This window comes from Saccostrea echinata, unplaced genomic scaffold, assembly GCF_033153115.1.
Source record: "Saccostrea echinata isolate AGI-Se365-2 ecotype Australia unplaced genomic scaffold, CSIRO_AGI_Sech_v1 ptg000002l, whole genome shotgun sequence".
In the NCBI taxonomy this organism is placed as follows: Eukaryota; Metazoa; Mollusca; class Bivalvia; order Ostreida; family Ostreidae; genus Saccostrea; species Saccostrea echinata.
In genome coordinates this window covers 24,401,279-24,423,216 of record NW_026889751.1, presented here as the reverse complement: position 1 = coordinate 24,423,216, position 21,938 = coordinate 24,401,279, and the positions used below count along the sequence as shown (strand labels likewise).

Here is a 21,938-nt window from a genome sequence, read left to right as displayed (position 1 = left end):
TATACCCGTGAAAGTCCTAGTGCTAGTTGTTATGGCCAAGGTTAAAGTTTTTCAAAAGTACACGTAGGTTAAGGTCAAAAAGTCAAAAAATATTTACACCCCTGAATAGTCTTGTCACGATGAATACACATGTGAAATCCCTTGCACAAACTGTTCAAAAGTTATATCCTAGGTTAAAGTTGGATACATTTTTGCAAAAGTGGGTCATATCCCAAGGTCAAGGTCAATAAAGTCTTGTCACAAAGAATATACATGTGAAATATTAAAGCCATAGCTGAAACCAATAAAAAGATATGGGCAAGGTTAAATTTTTTGCGGACAGACAGACAGGCGGACAGGGCAAAAACTATAACGAATTTTCGATTACGGGGACATAAAATTTTTTATAAAAAGGAATATAAATTGTAGGGATGACAATCGATTACAGAATTGAAAATCGGTTAACCGCAAGACGTTCCGACCGATTAACCGGTTAATCGTTTCAAAATACACATTTGTTTCACATTTTTAATGGCTCTTTTCATATTCACAAGAATGCTAAAAAAGACGTTAGAAGTTAGAAACATTTTGTTATTACTTTGGTCAGAAAACCCACGGTTTTCATACTTCACGTGTGTAATCCTTGTGACAAGACATTTCTTTTGAAAAACTTTGACCCTTGGACGTTGACCTAGGAGTTTGACCTACTTTTGAAAAACTTTAACCTTGGTCATAAGTTTTGAATGGTTGGTGCGAGGGCTTTCATACTTCACATATGTAATTCTTGTTACATGACATTCTTTGGATACCAACAATTATAACCCATTGACGTTGACCTTGGAATTTCACCTACTTTTAGAAGACTTTTACCTTAGCCATTACTTTTGAATAGTTGGTGCTAGGGCTTTCATACTTCATATATGTAATCTTTGTGACAAGACCTTACTTTAGATACCAACAACTTTTACTCTTGGGCCTTGACCTTGGACTTTGACTTACTTTTGAAAAACTTTAACCTTGGTCATAACTTTTGAACGGTTGGTGCTAAGGCTTTCATATTTTACACATTTATTTCTTGTGAAAAGGCCTTTCCTTGGGCAACATTAATTTTGACCGTTTGTCCATGACCTTGATGTCTGACTTGATTTTGAAAAAGAAATTAACCTTAACCATATCTATCAATGGTTTCTGCTTTCGTACATCAGAAATATATTTCTCGAGACAAGACCTTACTTTTGGTACCAATTAATATTTTGATTTGCATTTGAGAAAGTTTAACCTTCGCTATAAGCTGCCATACGGGGGTATCAGTGTATCACAAACACATCTTATTTTTTTTAAAACAGAACAATATTTTTTCAATAAAAATGACATAAAATTCTAATTCCGCATTAAATTACCGATAAATGTTCTGTAAAAATTGTAACCATTTTCGGGTAACCAGAGTCATTCAGGTTATCTATTGCCGTTTTTGTCCGTCGTCCGTTATGCATAACGTAAAAAGTTCTCGAGCTATCTTTCCATTTTCCCTCAGAAATGAAGGTGCAGGGGCTTTTTTTTTTTTTTATCTCCCTCTCCTTTAGCATTTTTTGGCAAGAAATAAATGGATTTAAGGCTTAATAAAGTATTATTATGCACACTCACACAGTTCTACAAACAAATGGAGTGATGCGCAAGCTTATAGGCGGTCAGGAGGAATCCCATGTGTTCCTTTTGGCAGGAATGTCCAAATGCCATCAAGACTAATACTTGAGGCACCTTTATGAATTGTGTTCACGTGAAGAAGTCATGTTTCAGTTGTTTTTCTGTTTATTAACTGTTAATGTGTGTGACGGTCTAGAGGATGTTTTTTGTTTATGCGCTATATGCTAAAATACTACCAATCAGTGGCTATCTTCAGGTCTTGAAGCAAAAACTTAACAGCCCACGTATCATAAATTAACTTCTTTTAGTAAAGTAAATAATATTCAATTCAGGTCATCAACTGAGAAAAAACAAAAACAATTTTGTCGAACGAATTTGTTGTTTAGGTCATTTTCTTTTAGCTTCGGATGTTATGTCTTATATAAGTTAACAATAACCTTGGGACATAGAGGTCAATGTATGGATAGAACGATTATAGGCAATATGCCTGCTGTTCAATCCATTTCATTTGTAATGAATAAATATATTTTAAACTAATGTATATATGTGGATGAAGGTCCTAGTATATTAAATAAACAGCCAAAATTATGAAAAATACATGTATGTCCGATAAGATTCTGCAAGACAATGGCGAAGTTACCATATAAAATATCAAATTCAACGGAAATTATTCTTCCAAATAATTAAAATTTGTTAGATAAGTGAGAAAAGTTTAAAGGCCATTTAAAAGGTTTTGCAAAAAGGGGTACAAACCATAACCCCTCCTCAAACATATTTTGTTGGGGTGGAGTGAGTGATAGGGTCGTATCTTTTTTCCACTCGAGTGCAAAATACATGTAACTTTTTTAAAATATGAAATGGTACGCACACAAATTTAAGAATGATTATTTCAGAGGAAACTTATTTGATTTAGCAGAAATTATGAAACATCTTTATTATGCATGTAAACAGAATAACCCTAATAAATTGCGTATTTATAATACGTTGGTTTGATTGACATTGTTAGTCGGTATATTAATTGTTTGTAAAATGTAAAAAGTAGTGTTTGTGATGCTTAAAAAAGAAGATCCACAATATGTGCATTGCCAAAAAAGGGAATTCAAGATCAAATCACAAAACGCATTGATTTCAAGAGAGTTGATGGCAGCGAGTTACCACAGGGTCAATCGACAAAATAATTGCTTTTATTTCAACCATTTCATGTTGTTATTAATACATGTATATTAAAAAATGTTTACTCTTTCTATGTTGTTTGTCAGAAAACCCATGGTGGTCCTGTAATTACAAGTACTTTTTTTGGAGATAGTGTTCGATATGGTTATATAGCAGAGGTTTGACGTCAGTGTACCACAGAGCTACAAAACTGATAAAACTAAAAAGCTCAAAATAGAAATAAAACAAATCCTGTTCTTAAAATAGGCAAAAAGTTTTTCGTATTACAGAACGTACATTATCGTTTAAATGTCAAGGGTTGACATTTTGATATGAGTCTATTAATCAAACAGTGGTTACTTACTTTTTTGTAATCTTGAAAAAATAATCATGTCTATCAACCATGTAAAATAATGTTTCTGGTATTAATTTAATTCACAATTAATGAAAGAAATCATAAATAAGATTAAAATTTCGCTTACCACATTGAATGAAAGTTGTTGTTGTTGTTTTTTTTTTTTTTTTTTTTATATTTTTAATACAATAAGTCATAACTTTAAGAGAGTATCCAGGATATTGACTTCTCTGGCAATTAAAACCTCTGTATCATTATTTTCTTTCCTGAACGAACTCTCACTAGCAGGAACAGGCCATTCTTTTCCTTTGCTTAAGTATTACGTCAAATGACATATAAATCAACTATGAAAGAAAGCTAATTGTCGCTGTAGATAGTTTTTTGGTATTTTTTGAGCAATGGCAAACTGGACATGACTACAGCGTGTCATGGTTGTCGCAGGACGGCTAAAACCGCAAAATTTCTGCGCCGACAGCATGCAGCAATAAATGAGTAGGTATTGTTCATTTGGTATTCATGGTTGATCAGGAGAAAAAAATGCCGAAGCATGATCCTGACACTTTATGGCAAAATATCGATATAAATAAATACACTAATATCCGCCCCGTGTTTCAAATATATCACATGTATGACAAACAATTCCCCTTGTCCACATGTAATTAAGAAACGCGTTTGGTGTGAGGATGTGCTTAAAATTCCACATTTCTATATCCTAAGAGTTTACAATTCAATTTTTTAGCCATGTTGATAAAATGGTTTTTTCGTTTTATTCTTTTTGCGGTGGTGTGTTTTTGTATATTTGGAATTTCAAATGCCAAAACATCATCTAAACCAGCAAAAAGTGAAAATGACAATGGAGTTAAAAGAAAAATTTCCAGAGCACATAAAACTAGTGCTGTTAAGACTTTGAAACAAGCAACCACTGATAAAAGTGTTAAAAAAGAAATGCCAGAGATTGTTGTTAAGGAGGATACTTTAAAAAGGTCTTCATTTTTACTTCCGTCGCCATTAAAAGAGAAAAAAGCTTTCAAGCCAATCGAAAGACGCAAAGCAATTCGGAATAAAGCAAACGAAGTGTATTCGAAGGAAAAAGTTGCTGATAAGAAGACGAAAGATATTAATCATTCTATTTCATATCTACCAGACCGAGCGAGAGCATCCATTACAAGAAGCATGCATCAAATTGTAGTAGAAAAAGAAAAGGGTCTAAAACCAAAAATTGAATATAAAAGTGTAAAATATACCATGATGCCAGAAGAGGGGGGAAACGACATTCAGACGTCACTGAATAAGAAAGATCCACTGATTAAAGAAAAGGATTTCTCAAATTCAGTCAGTAAGTTTTTAATTAAACGTAAATACATAATTGGGTCTCTGGCTGGCATGGCTGCGGATAACAAGGCGGTACAATACATTTTGGATGAACAAACTGTCTTTAATGATAAGTATCTAACATCAACAGCTGATCCTATTGCCTTCAAACAAAAGTCCGATCAAAAATCGATGAATAAATTGGAAGAGGTGAGGTTAATAAAGTCTAAAACAAAGAAGAAGAAATCTGACAAAAGACTTAAAACTTCCGAAAAGAAATCAAAAACCAGGAAAACAGTAAAAACAAAATCAAAGAAAAAAAATCGAGATAGATACGACGCAGATATGAATACGTTATCAGAAGGGAAAATCTTTACGGAATCGCCGGTAACTAAATATGATAAAATGCCAATGTTAAATAAACTTAAATACTTACGACAAGTAAACAAGGGAAATTCAAAAACCCAAGTTAAAAATGAAAATAAAATAAAAACAAAGACGAATAAAAGAAAGGAGAAAAAGAAAGAAATGTCTGATGTTTTTGTCACACGTAGAAAAAGTATAAGACCTCATCAAAATGAATTGAAGCAAAACGAAAAACAATTGACTCAAACCCTTCCTTTACACATTGAAATTGACACGAAGGATTGGAAAACAAATTATCGTAGGAAGAAGGATAAATTATTGAAATCGATTCTAGATTCTACCATAAAGGTTGACAAGGATTTCAAAAAGAAGGTTATTAAAAGTAAAACCATTAAAGAAGTGATCCAACAGAAGACAATTCACAGTTTCCGGATAAAACCGAACACTACCATAGAAGTTGGGAACACAGAATTTACAGTTGGTATTCCTCCAAATGTACCTATTAGACCGAGAAGGAAAGAAAAAGGGAAAAACCAAAGTAAGAATACACCTCCAAAGAAAAAGTCTCTAAAACCTCCAGCAACCTTGAAAGCGTTTCGTTCTGATGAACTTAGGGAAGTAGTGGACACAGCTACTGTTTCGAATGAAGCCAAAACTCAGACCAAACAAGAAAAAATACCCAAATCATCAAAAGTTACTGTAAAACCAAAGGCCCCGTCAAAATCAAAGTTACCGCCAGCGATAACAAAGCATTTTCCGTTGAAAATTGAATTTGTAACTGCAAAATTGCCTACAAAATCAAAAATAAGAAAGAATGAAACGAGGAGAACAGAAGCTTCTCGTAAGAAATTCATCACTAACGGTTTAGTGGACGATCCTAAAAACGTAAAATCACGAATTATCACTTCGTCAGAGAACTTGAATGTTAATCTAGATCATTATGCAAGTGAATTTACGAGAACAGGTATAACAAATGGAGAAAACAACATAGTCGTGGGAACTTTGTCCGGTATATCAGATAGAGCTAATGCAGGAATGTTAAACTTACAAGTTGATACAGTTAAAAGAGAAAAAGAAACTGATGCAATGAAAAATAAAGAGGCACAGAAAATTAGACAGTTATTACCTAAGGTACCTGAAAGAACATCGAATGTAAAAGCTAATGTAGACAGAGTGAAGAAACACGGAAGTAGTCAGACGGATTTTTCAATTTCACTTTTGGCTGCTCACGAGGTGGAAAGTACAACACGAGCCGCAAAAATTCAAAGAAAAAAACCTACTAAGAAAGCACCTGTCAAAAAATCACCTCGATTTGTATTACGTAATAACCAGAGCAGCGGGAAGAATTTTGTATTCAGCTTCAAAACCAACAAGAAACCGAAGGTAAAGATTCCGGAAGTGCCAAGTGTTTCTTTCCAACCGGCGTTTATTTACAAGGATACAGCCGAAATTCACAGATCTGAAAATTCTCTATACACTAACAGTATTCACGAAAAATCAGATAAAAAACAATTCTTTAAACATAACATTATGCGAGACAAACAGACAGACTTCAGATGGCCCATGCCTTCCCCGACGGATCCAATTCAAGGAATTCCTGTCACCCAACCCCCGCCAGAGGTATCCACGCTTGGTATGATAATATCTGGAGATTTTGTGTCAAGTTTTGCAGAGCAGGCTTTTAAAGATGTTAGCTATTCCAGCAACACCAAAAAGATTCCAAAAAGTACGGTTAATTTGAAACTTGGATCAAGTAAACTTGTCAAAAATGACTTCATTTTCCCGGATCAGTCTCTTTTTACGCCTGCACCTAAGGCAATAAGTACAATGGACAAAGCGTCGGCAGCTAAAAGAAGAAACGGACTATATTCAACTAATAACATATATTCAAGTGATATTCAAAAGGAAATCGAAGCTTTGCTTAACTCCACTGAAACTGTTCAGCTCACAGACATCCCTGGCAATATTGATATTCGAACCTCAACTGTTCCTTTACCACAAACGCAAGAAACTTTTCTCCCTAAAATGCCAAGTAATTTACCGTTTGTTTACAGGGCTGAAACACAGGCTGGTGAAACAAAAATGCAAAAATTAAACACTAAACCGAAGATTCGAAATGTTGAACCAACAACTTCTGTAAATAACATGGCCGCGGGCATTACAGGATATGATATTGGTTTATCTCTTAAAAAAGAAAAACTTAAGAAGTCCCCTGTTCAAATCATTCAAGCTGAGAAAGCATTCGAAGAAACTTCTCAAAACCCTATACAAAATATCTATGCAGAAACAAAGCCTCGTGCCAACTTAAGAGGAATGAAGCGTCCTTCTGTACCAATGGAAACTGTTATTCTTCCAACAGTATCAACTACCAAACAAGTTGTCACAGAAAAGACAACGACGTCAACAGAGCCAACAACAGAGATACCGACTACCACTAGCCCTACGACGACGACAACAACGCAACAAGCTGTAGTGTCCAAGTTGACCAATTTGAACCTAATATCTGAAAAAGCCAAAGACACATTGCAGAAGATCAACGAAGTTTTCAAAGGTGCCCCCGAGGGCATAGTAGCAATTTCAAAAACAGATGCTTTCAAGAAATATAGAGAAGCTGCAAAGGAAGTGATCGAATTAGATAAAACTCCAACTATGGTGCCAGCAGTGGGTATAATTAAACCTCTAAGGAAAAGTGAAGCTATTTACAAATTTTCTCGGTATGGAAACCAGCGAAATCAAGGCATTGTTGAAGATAATGCTATAAAAAGAGAGATTAAAAAACTTTTAATACAACAAAATACTATTTATCCTGCTCCGGTGCAGAATGGTATGGTATCCTACCAAAGGGTCACTCCTATGATGAACCAGAATATATATTCTAAGAACGATATCACTTCAAATTCACGAGGTATTCTATACAACACACCGGAAATGACGTCCATGATAATGGCAACAGAAAGCGTGCTTCCTCAGCAAAACAATGCCTATATTCAAAACTACAATTTCCCTGGTGCAAATCGACAGGTGTTTGCAAGTTCAGCAAGATATCCGTCTTATCAGCAAAGTGTCAGGGCGACACCTCCAACTCCGTTGAATCCCCAGCTCAACGTAGGTTCAACTAAGTTGTTTAATATTCTTTCATTTAACTTTACAAGAATAAGGATGATTTTAGTTTCATGCATTATACGTATCATAGAAAATGGATGATTTATGAGTGAGAGTTATTATACATGTTATAATAGATGAAATCAGATTGATTGGCCAAATTTATTTCAATCTTTATTATACAATTCGTGTAGTTTAAAGTTATTTGAACAACAGGTCTATCAGCCCTCCATGCCCGTTGACTCTAGTCTTCGACTTTTCTGGACCACAGTTCTTCCTAGCGGAGGCACAATGGATGAATTTGCCATCGTGAAGGACGACGAAATGGTGATTTATGTAGTATCAGACCAAGTCCCTCTTCATGGCAGACTTGACAAATCGTCTACCCTCTTAGATTTCACAGTCGTAAGTATTTAATATAGAGAAGAAGTATAGCACAGATATATTTATGTATTTGGTAACTTAATTAAAAAGAATCCTTTGTTTATCATTGGATAATAATACTCTATCATTACGAGAAAACTCTGTAAGTTTAACATCAATCTAAAAAAAAATTTAAACTAGCAATGTGACGTATTTACACCTATAATATTATAAGGAGTATAATTATCAATGGTTAAGTAAGCATAATTATAATGCTTTTTATTCTCTGGATCTTTCTGGTTTTCACAAAAAACATTTCAAACCATCGTTTTATGTATCTCAAGTGCATTTTGCAAATAATTTTCAAACTGGTTACACTTTATTACCACTATCCGAGGATTTTGGCAAAAAATAGCTTTGGGCATAACTTTCTAAACTACATGTACATCTTTGTTCTGAATAGGGAGTTATCATTATTCCTACAGGGTTTTTATACAATTTCTACTTTTTATACGAATTTCTGGATGAATGTTTAAACGGAGTTGTACACTATAAACATTGTTAGTTACTCTATTTTAACTCTGAGAACAGGTCATTTTTAAATGATTGTACAAAAAATCATCAAAGGTAACTGTTGATACAGTGAAAACTGTCTAATCCGACACCTGTGCAATTCGTTTTACCGTGAATTCCGACCTTTATTTTCATTCCCATTTTACTATTTTCCATGTTCTTCACACTGCGCAATCTGACACCCTGTCTACTTCGACACAAAATTTGTATCCCAATGCATGTCGAATTAGACAGGTTTCATTTTTCTTTATACGATACAAGTTTAAACAATAGCAAAAGCCGATTATCAATCAAGAAAATATGAACAAGATATTAATAGATTTTGATACACATATTTTAAATTGAAATTTATTGAAAGAAATTCTAACTTGTTTATCAGACAAAACAGGCAACTTTAATATCAAAATTTTCAATCACTTTTAAAGGGACACATGGCTATGAGGTTTGATATTGATGGAACCAATGGTCAAATATGTTTCGTGACTCACACATCTGCCAAATTCCAGAAGACCAAAGAGGCATTACAGAGAAGGGCGATGGCTCAGGTAGGTTTGAACAAGGAAATACTCGAGAAAATTTGAACTACTTTCATGGAAAACTTGGGAAACTTTGAACAAGGAAATATTATGGTAAGTTTGAAGAGGGAAACGATTAATTTTGAACTACTCACTTAGAAAAGTGATATAACTTTGAACTAGGAAATGCTATGGTAAGTTTGAACAGAGAAACTCTCGATAAAGTTTGAACTACTTACTAGAAAAAGTGGGGTTACTTTGAACTAGGAAATATTTTGTTGTTTGAACAAAGAAAAGCATGATTTGCACAAGGAGAGTTTTATTTACTTAGGAAGGACAGGAATTCGACTGCTGTACTTGTAAAGCAATTGCAAAGGTGATATTGAGGTTTTGGGACTTTGTATCTGGTATCTGAAATTCTTTTGTGAAACATTCTGATCGAAGAATTAAACACTTATACGGGACAATAGGGACTGAAACCCATGATTCGATCTATAAACTGTCCAAAAACTGTGATATTTAAGTCGTCCTTAAAAAGCACACTTCAAAGTGCGTACCTGACATGATTCTTTTTTACATGGCACCTACTTCAAATACCCCGAAATGGTAATCATCGTCATAGTGCCTTCCATACTACATCCTTTGTTGTCGGAACGTATCTATATTATTGTGTGAAGACTTATGTTAAATATAGTCAGTAGTGTATGGGAGAAAAACAAGTCCAGAGGGATTCGAGCTAGGGTTTTAAAAATTTACCTACTTATATAAGAATTTTACATTGATTTACAATTGAAAGGAATATAATTACATGTATCCCTAACTCTAGCAGGTGAGTAGGATTAAAAGGAATATCACTATTCCTAACTCTAGGGAGTGAGTAGGATTAAAAGGAATATCATTATTCCTAACTCTAGGGAGTGAGTAGGATTAAAAGGAATATCATTATTCCCAACTCTGGGGAGTGAGTAGAATTAAAAGGAATATCATTATTCCCAACTCTGGGGAGTGAGTAGGATTAAAAGGAATATCATTATTCCCAACTCTAGGGAGTGAGTAGGATTAAAAGGAATATCATTATTCCTAACTCTAGGGAGTGAGTAGGATTAAAAGGAATATCAATATTCCTAACACTAAGTTGTGAGAATATTATAATATCTTTATTTCTAATTTTGAGGTTGTGACCCTTGCTGATCCCATACAGTTGTATGCTGAGCTGACCACTCATGTTCCTCACCACAACCTACACACAGTCGGGGGAGCACAATTCTACAAGTTCTGCAAGGCTGCCATTAAGCAGGACAATGTCTATGAACTTGTAATGGGTAGGTGTTTTAGAAGTGATAAAGACATAAGTAAAATTAGGAATAAGTAAGTTTGTTGAAAATTTATATTTGATTTTTGAATTCACATTAACACAGAAAATGAACTGATAATGATGGGGCATTGATATTTAGCATGTCTGTTGCTTATCACTAAACCTTTGAAAAATTTAAGTCTACAGTGTGCCTTTCTATATGTGAGTAGATCCCGACCTTTTACTTACATTTAGAAAAACAAGCTAATTCAGAGAATTTGTGCCCCCCGCTTAGGGAAAAAAGTAGAGCATGTTCGGGGGGGGGGGGGGGAGGGGAGGTGGGGTCACACTGCCCCCTGTATTTGTAGAATTTTTAAATGTATACATGTATATTGAAGCAAATTTTTAAAAAAATGCCAATATGGATATAAAGATTTCATTGCTTATTCTTTAATATGTGTATAGAAGATTATTTTTAATGTACAGAATATTTATCACACTATAATAATGATTTTATGAGTTTGTACACACCAGACATCATAACTTTTTCATTTCACATGTTGAATAGTATCATTTAGTAAATCCCCCCCCCCAAAAAAAAAAACAACAATATTTTAAAAAAGGAGAATCATCCGGGGATTGAACCCGGGCCTCTCGCTTGCTAAGCGAGCAACATACCACTAGACCACGGAGACACTTGATTCCGTAGTAAATTAAATGCAAACATAAGGTCACATGTAATGTTTAAATTCACGTTTGATATTGTCAAAATTTTAATCAATACATGGTGTCTAATTTAGCCTTTAGTAAACAGTTCTAAGAGATGTAATAAGAATATAATGTCCGCCGACAACCTGTATTATACGTAATAACTCTCCACATGCCCCTGTGCTAAAAAATAGTGCCAAGCGACTTTTAATATACAACAAATAAAAAAAAAACGGGGCGGGACACTTCAAGAGGGGCGAGAGATGCCATAGGGAGTTATGGTATAAAATTTCATTGCAAAAGCTCAAAAGCTTCTTGAGATATCGCCCGGAAACAAAAGTGTTACACACAGACGGAATATAAAAAAAATTGACCTTGAACTCTGACCTTTTGACCTCCAAATCTATACAGGTCTTCCTTAGGCCACAGGGAGTTGTTATGTAAAATATCATTGCAAAAGCTCAAAGGATTCTTGAGATATCGCGTGTAAACGAAAGTGTTAAAACAGACAGAATTTATAAATTTATGACCTTGGCCTTTAACCTTTTAACCTCAAAATCAATAGGGTTCTTCTTTATGCCATAGGGAGTTGCTATGCAAAATTTCATTGAGAAAGCTTAAAGGGTTCTTGAGATATCGCGCGGAAACGAAAGCGTTACAGACAGACAGAAATACAGACGGACGGACGGACAGACGGACCCAAATTGATATCCCCCACTTTCAGTGAAAGCGGGGGACAAAAAATATTAGGCTCGTTTACTGTTAATGAGAGATGAGGCCATGGCATTACACAAGTATTACGTCTGTTGGTAGACATTTTCTAAAATGCCAGAGATTATAGAAGATGTTATTTTGACCTGAATTCTACTATTTAAGATATCAAATTTTAAGTTTACATGTATTTTTGAAACCAACATACATTCATACGATTATTAAGCATTTTATCCAGAAGACCTTCAAAAATACTAGGGAAGACATTTTGTTCCAATGTAGCCGGAAGTTAGATGCAGAATCATTCTAAATGTATAACATTCTTTGGCATTCATTTATTCTCTTTAGAGAAGTGGACAGGCTTTCGCCTACATCCACTTCTCTTCGCAAGCCTTCATGTTTTGATTCTGGAAAACGTGTAAATCTCGAACCGGTGACGGTCTACACTTCAACTGACATTTCGTCTAAAATACGCCTGAATGTACGTAATAGACGTGTTATCTTAACAATTTTAACATAAATACACACAACTGTCACAAGAAAACTGACCTTTAAGTATTGTTAATCCATTTTCACAAGTTCTCCATCCCGGATTTAAACTAATGTTTATCTACCACAGCTTATTAGAAAAAATTGAAAATTTTAAGTCGGATAATTTGGAAAAATTGGCGAAGACGTATTTTAATGTTCAAAAAATGTTTTGGACAATTCACTTTTGATTTAGCATATTATTCAAGATAAATATTATTACCTATACTTATTTTTACTATTTTAATACAATTTAAATGTAAATTTGAACTTAAGGTGGTATGGGATACCAAACGAAACTTCTCCTACATATTTATGTACCCAAATTAGAAGGATTTGAAATACCCCCACCTTTCAGTATATTAAAGTGTAATTTTAATAATTTTTTAATTATTTTAATGAGAAATACAAAAACGATTTTTTTTCTTGCATAATTCTTTTTTCATAAGCTTAATATTATAGGCAGGCGTTTGCTAATATAAAGTGTTTATAAAAACAAAAATGACAAGAAATATGTCTTAGTATTTTTTTTTAATTTTCAACAAAAAATAAGCGTAAAAAACTGGGAAAACTTTATTTCTTGAAAACAGATGGATAACATTTCATGAAAGTCTACAATAAGAATGTATCTTGATATGTAAGCAAAGTGAAATAAACAAATTGAAAATATATATATAAATGGAAAATATAAAATGCATTTAAAATTTTTTGAATTAAAAGATCCGAGCGGAAGAGTTATCCTTCTTTATTTTCCAAGGGTTGAAAAAACCTGGGTGCTATTTTAGAAATGATGAGCATTTTTTCCCAACCATAAAAAAATCGCACTTTGTAGTTTTCAACTTTGAGCGGTTTTGAAAACAATGCATGGACAATCGCTTTCCAGGACGTGTCTTGTTCAGAGCAATTGCATTCATCTGAACGTTTTGGGACTATATACAACAGCTAGCTGATTTGTGACCAAACAGTTACTTCTTGAATTAAATAACAAAAAAGTCCAGCTCTGGTTAACGTGATAATTGATTGGTGATAATTCAGCACAATGTGAAGTAATCGCACTTATCCATGCCTCACCGCACACAAGGTGCTGTACAGTTACCCAAACAATTGAAATACAGCTTTTGCTTAAAAGTGTTCAAAACGTTGAAATGTTGAAACTACCTTTTACAGGGGTTTGCTTTTTTAAATGTCCGTTGTACAATTATAAGTAAATTTATATACTTGCGATTTTTTTGTCTGTTTTTACTTAAAATGCCGACTTGTGAGAACTTGCATTGAAATAGGCTTCAGAGTGTTCTTTTCAACGGTGTATCTACAAATTTTGACCCGATAATAAGCACTCATGCAAATCAAAACAATACTTCAAACGGAAATACGTCAGAACGTGGAGGTATCCCATACTACCTTAAAAAATACTTCATTACTTCCTCACTGACAATACTAAAAAATATTTTCTTTTATTTTTAAACGATATTAACTCTACCTTTCCCGAGAAATGAAAAAAGATTTAAAACAAAGATCAAAAGAATTTGAACGAAACTTGAGGAAATACTGTCTCGTTAGTTTAAACAGAGTAGACGATTTCTCTCGTTCCATTATTATTTTGTAAAAATAGTTTCCATTTTTATCCGAATTAGAGATTTTTGAATACTTCAAGAGTTACTTGCACATAATTTAAATCCGGGATGGAGAACTTGTGAAAAATGGATTAACAATACTTAAAGGTCAGTTTTCTTGTGACAATTGTGTGTATTTATGTTAAAATTGATAATATAACACGTCTATTATGTACATTCAGACGTATTTTAGACGAAATGTCAGTTGAAGTGTAGACCGTCACCGGTTCGAGATTTACACGTTTTCCAGAATCAAAACATGAAGGCTTGCGAAGAGAAGTGGATGTAGGCGAAAGCCTGTCCACTTCTCTAAAGAGAATAGCATTCATTATTTATTCATTCTAAAGATTACTGTAGAAAGCGAGCGCGTGTTCTTGTGAACATGGTATTCTTGGTTTGAAAAAAAAATGAATTAGAATAGTTAAAAATCCACTATTTTTAACGCTAAAATTTTACATGAGATGTGTCAAAAATTGAAATAAATAACACGTACAGTATAACTATTGAATTATGTAAAATATCGATTTATAATTAAGATATTTAAAGTCTATTGAAAAAAAATTTACAGCACTGAGAATGAGGCCCTAAAGTAAAATCTATCGATTATAAGGTTTACAGCACATCTCATATTAGAAAAGGTTACTAGGATAAACTAGATTGTTCCAAGGAACCCATGTGTCGCCTGATTTATACAACTGTACCTTCATTACAGATGTAAATAAATCTATGAATGGTCACCTATTTATTTACTACTAATATTGTAGTTCATGCATTTGCCTACAAAGAGAAAAAAACCCATCCAAGGATAGCATAAGACTGCGTTAGAATCTGTCAATTAAAGAAAATATAGTTCCTCGACCCTCAAGTAATAATTAAATTTAAATCATTAGAAATAATTATTTATCATTTTATTAATAAATATTTCCAATAATCCACCAAAAGAGATTTCAGCCCATCTTTACTGCAATTATCAGTCTAACGATCCACTGTGGAAAACCGATCCCGACGCATTTTCATAGCATTTAGATACAAGTTTGTGTGGTAACTGAATACCATGCAGTTTCAAAGTACAGTGTCATGAGCTCATGAACATGTATAAATGCTTATTTTTAAAACCAAGCCTCTCAAAATTCAAAAGACATAAGTTAAATTAAACTGTCCGTTTTTTTGCGAAGTAGTAGTCAAGTGGATTGTAACGCTGGTATTTTTCATAATGTTTTATGCCAAACGGTGCACATATTAAATAGCATAAACTTACCACTTAAATGTCAAAAATATGCTGTATATCGGCACTGTGAACTATTTTGAAAAGTACATGAAGGTCAAAGGTCAAGAATCTTGAGGTTGTTAACCATGGTGATTTACAAAAGCCATAGTGCCAAGCAATATTTGTGCAAAATATCAAATCCACACCTCTTAAAGTTCTCGAGATATAAGGTGTGACAGACGGGCAGACAGACAGACGCCGGGTAAAGTGATCCCTTAGTGTTGCTAAAAACAAGACATACAAATGGCTCTGGTAGACATTACTCTGTAAATGAACCCTCCCTTACTATCAGCACTTTGTTTCGTACACGTCGGCTATTAGTACTTTATATCTGAAGGATTACCTGAAGCACACATAAATATTGACTGAAACAAGAATATACGGGGAACTGCCATTTTATTTTAAAATCTGTCAACAAAACAACTTTATCTATGGTCATATTCTTTATACTGGAAAAACTATCAGGCTCTCAAATAAAGATCAATCTTGAAAGTCAATGATGTCCCCTTTGAAAATGCTCTTAGTTGAGGGCACTTTTTATCTAAAAACAATGAGTCTTTCATATGAAAAAAACGATCTTTTATTAAAAACTGTAAACATCACCAGCTACTCAAGACAAATGATATCCATTTTTTAAGGTTGTTTGAACACTTGTGTTTACCAAATTCACGATTTTATCTGTGTATAGTAAATTGTATTCCAATGGAACATACTAATAACAATCAGTCTGAATTATTATATTGAACACTTTGAAGAATCGCTAGGGAAATGCCTAAAAGGAACATAATCGTTTTTTTAAAGTGGAAAACTATATTTTATTAAATGCAAATTTCTGGCAGAACATTTTTTTAAATTTATGAATTTCATTGTTTTTTGCTTTGTCCACTGCATTTTATTTATACGATACCTCACAAAACGTCCAGTTAAGTATGTTTCACCACAATGAAGACATTCCATGTGTACATTAACGTTCCTTTCGTCGCCCGCGTGGCACAGTGGTTAGAGCGTTTGCTCTATAGTGGCAGCGTAAGGAGTTTTTCCTTACATCGCGGGTTCGAATCCCACTGTGGGACGTGGAGACCGATCTTTCAGATGAGTCCGTATAAACCGAGGTCCGTGTCGCAGTAGGTGCTGGCACGAAAAAAGATCCTTCACTGCTCAAACGCCCGGAGCGCCGAGTACAAGGTATAAAAAATAGCAGCCATCCACCGGCAATTAGTGGCGTCTCAATTAAAGTGAAAATTCTCGAAGGGACGTTAAACAACCAATTAACCAAACAAACGTCCTTTTTAGTCAACCTTACGGCCTCAGAGTACTGTTATGTCGAAAAAAGTGCATGTACCCTTTGTTGGTTTCTTACACATTTTTTCCATACTTATATAAACCTTCCAAGAAGTTATTTGTGAAAACAGTTCTTCGGAAAAAGTAAAACAACAACAACGACCATTGTGTGTACGGAAGGTCCTTTGTACCTGTACGTGGCACATACAAAAGCGTGGATAAGTGCCCCTCTTTTCAATTTTATCAATTCTAGCATATTGTATAGACATGTTCCATCAATAGATGTTATGGTTACACATTTGTAGCAAATAAATCAAACTGTCGGACAATCTTAATATTAAACGTTACTTTAAAATAGAAAGAATCCGAAAAGAAAAAAAACAATAAAAGAATAGATTTAATGGACACTTAATTATTTTCTCTCTTCCTTGTATAATGTAATATAAGCAATGTGTTCATCAGAGCGATCTATTTCATCTAATCATTAAATCAATGCTAACAGCTAATTAAAAGGTTTTTGGAGATTTTTCACGCTGTTATAGTGTAGATTATCACTCTCGGGCCAACTTTGCAAAAAAAAAAAAAAAAAAAAAAAAAAAAAAAAAAATAATAATAATAATAATAATCTTTCGATTAACAAAAATCTGAAGGTAACAATTTATTTAAAAAAAAATCCACAACTGTTTGATTAGGCCCATTTTAAAGGACCTAAATACGCTTGAAAAAAATGTCACAGTAATTTTAGGGAAAAAACCTGCTTTGGCGCACTCTGTGTTGTTTAATTTGATCGAAATGATGCTTGAATAGTAATAAAGATTAATAAGCTTTCAAAGGATTAATCTGAAATGTGATGCAATTTTATAATGTCATTTAGTCCAGATTTGCAAATTTTCATATGGAATCTCACTAAGTGGTCTTAAACGACTTTTATCCGAGTTCTAGAAAATTATCTATACATGTACAGTGTATATATCGAGTTGATAAAAGTATAGATTTTAATTTCAGTTTCTTGACGTTTTATGTAGCTTAAGTAAGTTTTTATTGTGAGAAAATAAGAATCCTTCAAACGAAAAAGATCTTTTGTAAAACAATATCCAACAATTTATCATATCAAAAATCTGCCTTCTCTTAAGAATGTCGATTAAATATATTCTTCAAGAGATGATTTTATTGCATGAGAAGAAATTGAAATTTTTTTAATCTTCAGTCATAAAAACCTTGTGCAAAAATGTATGCAAGATAAAATGGTCTCTTTGTATTGGTGGAGCTTATAGATTTTTTAAATTCATTATTGTTTGAACAATGGTGGGATTGGGGTTTGTCTTTCACTAGGCTAGGATAGATTATAACGCATTTCCACAGGACATTTTTTTTTTCTTTCTGTTGTCGGTGTAAGACAAATTCAAAATCATCATACGTTATAACCAAAACCTCTCCAACATTGACCAATGTACAAAATAAATACCACAGGTCAACCCCCAAACCACTGAGACTATCGTAGGTCACCCCTGTGACATATTTATTGTTATCAAGTACAATGAAAAGCAGTTTTTTATCGGTATACGATGAACCTCGGTCTGGTATTACATGGTATCGATGGTCTAACAACGACTGCAAATGTCATATGGGATTGGTCACCATATGTTTATTGTCTAGGGTAAAAATAAACGTTAAGGCGATAATTTTCAAGTCTATTTTTTATTAGATGTTTTGGAGTCAATATCAATTAATTGATTCAAGAACAAACAAGTGTGAATAGTAACCTATCATATAAAAACCATATTGTACTTTTATTTAATTTTTTTTAGTGTTTTCAAAGATATTAATGAAAAATAAAAAAAAAAATATCTCCCGGTATTTTTCTACTAGGAGTACATTTTTAAGTTATTGGATAATACCAATGGTCGAAGAACGACTGCAACGTCATATGGGATTGGGCTATAAATGTTTACTGTTTTGGTTAAAAATAGCACCGAGTTGATAATGTTCAAGTCTGTTTTTTTTTTCCTTTTTTGAAAACAATTTTAAGACGTTTTGTAGCTATAATCAAATACATATTGTTTCGAGAAGAAACAAAAATAAATAGTACAGCATAATACATGTATAAACTGGATAAACATGCATGTGTACTTTATGTGCCCCTGCAGTCGAAGATTCAGGGACATATAGTTTTTGTTCTGTCCGTCCGTCTGTCTGTTTGTCTGCTAATATGTTTCTTCGCAAAAACATTAACCTTGCCGTTAACTTAAATTGCTGGTACTAGGGCTTTCATACTTCACGGGAGCATTCATTTTGACATGAAGACCTTTCTTTGAGTACCAACATATTTGAACTCTTGACCTTGGAGTTTGACTTTCATTTGAAAAACTCTAACCTTGGCCTTGAGCTGCAATATGGGGGCATCAGTGTTTCACAAACGTTTCTTGTTTAAAATTGATTTTTGAGTGTCATTGGAAATGTTAGACTTTTTTGTATAGATTTCCAAAGGAAATGATTTTAAAAGGTACAATATTGTTATACATGTATGTTTAATACTTATTACCGTCTTCCTTGGAAGATGGTAATATACAGAGTTGAAGTATTTTACAGTCTTCGGACCGTGCACTTCCTCTCTTTTGTGATTGGTAGAAATTGCATGATGAAAACATTTTCAATTATTTCATTGGTTGAAATGCTGTTCAAGGCAAGGGAGATAATTTTCTGATGATCTAATTTTCGTACACCTTAACAATTTTTCAAGATCTTCAATCGTAAAAAAATATGACAAAACGAACAGTGGAAATTGACACTAATTAATCTCGATTTAACATGCTATTTTTTTTTTTAGCAACTACCCCCCCCCCCCCAAGAAAAAAAAACGTTTCTATATTTTCATTGTTAACAGAATTGATCTTTATTGCATGCAAGCTTTACAGTTTGTATGTATTCTCTTTCCCTTTGTTTTGCACTGTTTTTCTAATCTCGACAGCACTATGCAACACCTCGGCCGATTCGTACCTCATCTACATATCACAATGGTGACGGAATCAGCCGAGGTTTGCCGAATGATCTCAGCAGCAGAATCGAAGTTTCCGTAGACAGCCGAGCATCTGTTAACGTTTCACTTGGTAGTGCTTATGTCAGAAAAAAAACTAATAAAGAAATTCAAAGCCAAAAAATTTTCAAGAATTGTACGGCCTGATAGGTTTAGGTCAGTTTACTGTTTAAGGTTGTTGCTAGACGGTAAACTTTTTGAAAAAGCTGTACTTGTTATATTTTAACTCACACTATTAAATGATTTTTACAGAACCAACCGGAAATGTTGGCACCACATCATTTACCGGATCAGGACTGGTTTACCCAACAGAACCCGGATTGTCAGTGCCAATTACAATAAATGTAGAGTCAATGATCAATTTGAAGAACAAACGATTTTAACTGCATGTTTGATGATTTTGTAACAAAAATTGTGAAAGAATTCCATTGTATATATGTGTTTGTCTACATTTTAAACAATCAGTTAAGTTTATTTTGTTATACTTTTATGACGTTGTGCTTATATAACTATATGTATTGTCTGCAAATAATTAATCACGTGTAGTTCTTACATGTAACTTTTAGAAATGATGAATGTATGTACATTGTACAGGAATACGATTTACTTTTTTGTTAAATCAGTTTTATTTTATTCTTTTTCATGTGACCTTTCTGGAATAATATACATGTATGTAAACTAAGGATGAACGATTTCACAAATTTAGTGATTTGTGTTAATAATTTTAGTTAAAAGCAGATAGGCAGGTAGGCATTAAGCAAATACCACTTGTGTTTTGGAAGAAATAATATGGTTGCTTAATATTTTAATATTGTTTTTTGATTGTAAATGATTGACCAATTCTGTTTTTATTTTAGAGAAAATCGGGTGTCATTCCTGAATTTTATTTTTTTTTAAACTGATACCAAACCAGCGCGAAAAACATATAGTAATTTACCTTTTACAAAAAGCAATTGTTGCCTTTCTCTCTTCATCTCAGGAAACATTAAATCTTAAAGGAATAGTTCCCTCTATAAAGGGGACATGTAATCAAAAGTAAAAAGAAAAGGTCTTTTAATGTTTGGAATTTCAGTTCTTTATCTTGGATGCAACATTTATAATAGTTCCCTTGATGCAAAAATTTGTTTAACAGAAAGTGGAAAAGAATACTAGTAATAAAAAATATAATAATAATCTAGATGAATATTCTTTGTAAATTTTACTTATTTTGTTAAAGAATATTAAAAAGATATTGCTTGATCATTGCTCAATCACTCCATGAAAGGGCAAGATTTTTTCTCCTTACGTCATATAATTAAGGTACTATGAATTTGATTAGTCTGTTTTAGTCATATAATTAAGGTACTATGAATTTGATTGGTCTGTTTTAGTTCAACATGTACAAACCAATGAGAATCGTCAATTATGTAAAACAAAAAAACACCGGTCAGTTGTGGTCTGAGGTTGGTCGTGATTGGTGTTGCAAAATATATGACCCCTTGGCAAATGAACGTCACCATTAAAGCAATATTAATGAGGAAATGAAAATAGAAAGGAATATGAAATCTGTGGCTAACTTTGATATATGTTGAGTCTTGAGAATAAAATACGAACCTGCTCAATCATTTTGAAATACAATTATACATGTATACTAATGTTATTTACATGCATCAAAACAACTTTGTAAAAATCAAAAAGCATATCATTTAGTCTCTATTAATATTGAAAAATATTGATAATTAACGAACAATATGGAAAATATGAATCCTAAAACTCAGAAAAAAGTTATATTAAGCAAGGACCGAATGAATGAATAAACAGAAGTATATGTTTAAAAAACAAATTCGCTTTATTCCTATATAGAAAAAAAAATGTAAATCGGACATGACCTTATGGTCATGATACAGTAAAACTGACATATTAAAGGCGATTTTAGTTGCTGGAAGTTCATGAGAATGGGCTAGGAATAATAAACCTGACGCATTAAGACATACCTCTCTCTTTTTACTGACATCTGCTGTGACGTATGGAATGACCTGTGTATCCTTAACAAGAATCAACCACGTTATATCATAAAAGATGCCCAAATTTATGCATTTTGTCGCTTTTGAACACTTGTAGTGAGTTTATTCATCTTTATATATTTGTATTTTTTTCGTGCAT

General features: G+C 33.3%; 1 protein-coding gene across 1 annotated transcript; it reads left to right on the top strand.

Annotated features, from left to right (window-relative positions):
- The first annotated feature begins 7,660 nt into the window (after positions 1-7,660).
- Positions 7,661-20,179, top strand: LOC133175334 (uncharacterized). Its single transcript, XM_061310431.1, has 5 exons — positions 7,661-7,893; positions 8,104-8,314; positions 9,271-9,390; positions 10,535-10,682; positions 20,049-20,179. The coding sequence occupies exons 1-5, from the start codon at positions 7,661-7,663 to the stop codon at positions 20,177-20,179; spliced, it is 843 nt and encodes a 280-aa protein (XP_061166415.1).
- The last annotated feature ends 1,759 nt before the right edge of the window (positions 20,180-21,938 follow it).

Excerpts from the sequence above, each read along its gene's own strand:
- LOC133175334 (XM_061310431.1), top strand. The coding sequence starts at position 7,661 with ATGATGAACCAGAATATATATTCTAAGAACGATATCACTTCAAATTCA. Across the intron at positions 7,894-8,103 it reads AGGGCGACACCTCCAACTCC|TTTAAAGTTATTTGAACAAC; the intron begins GTTGAATCCCCA and ends CAATTCGTGTAG. Across the intron at positions 8,315-9,270 it reads CCCTCTTAGATTTCACAGTC|GGACACATGGCTATGAGGTT; the intron begins GTAAGTATTTAA and ends TCACTTTTAAAG.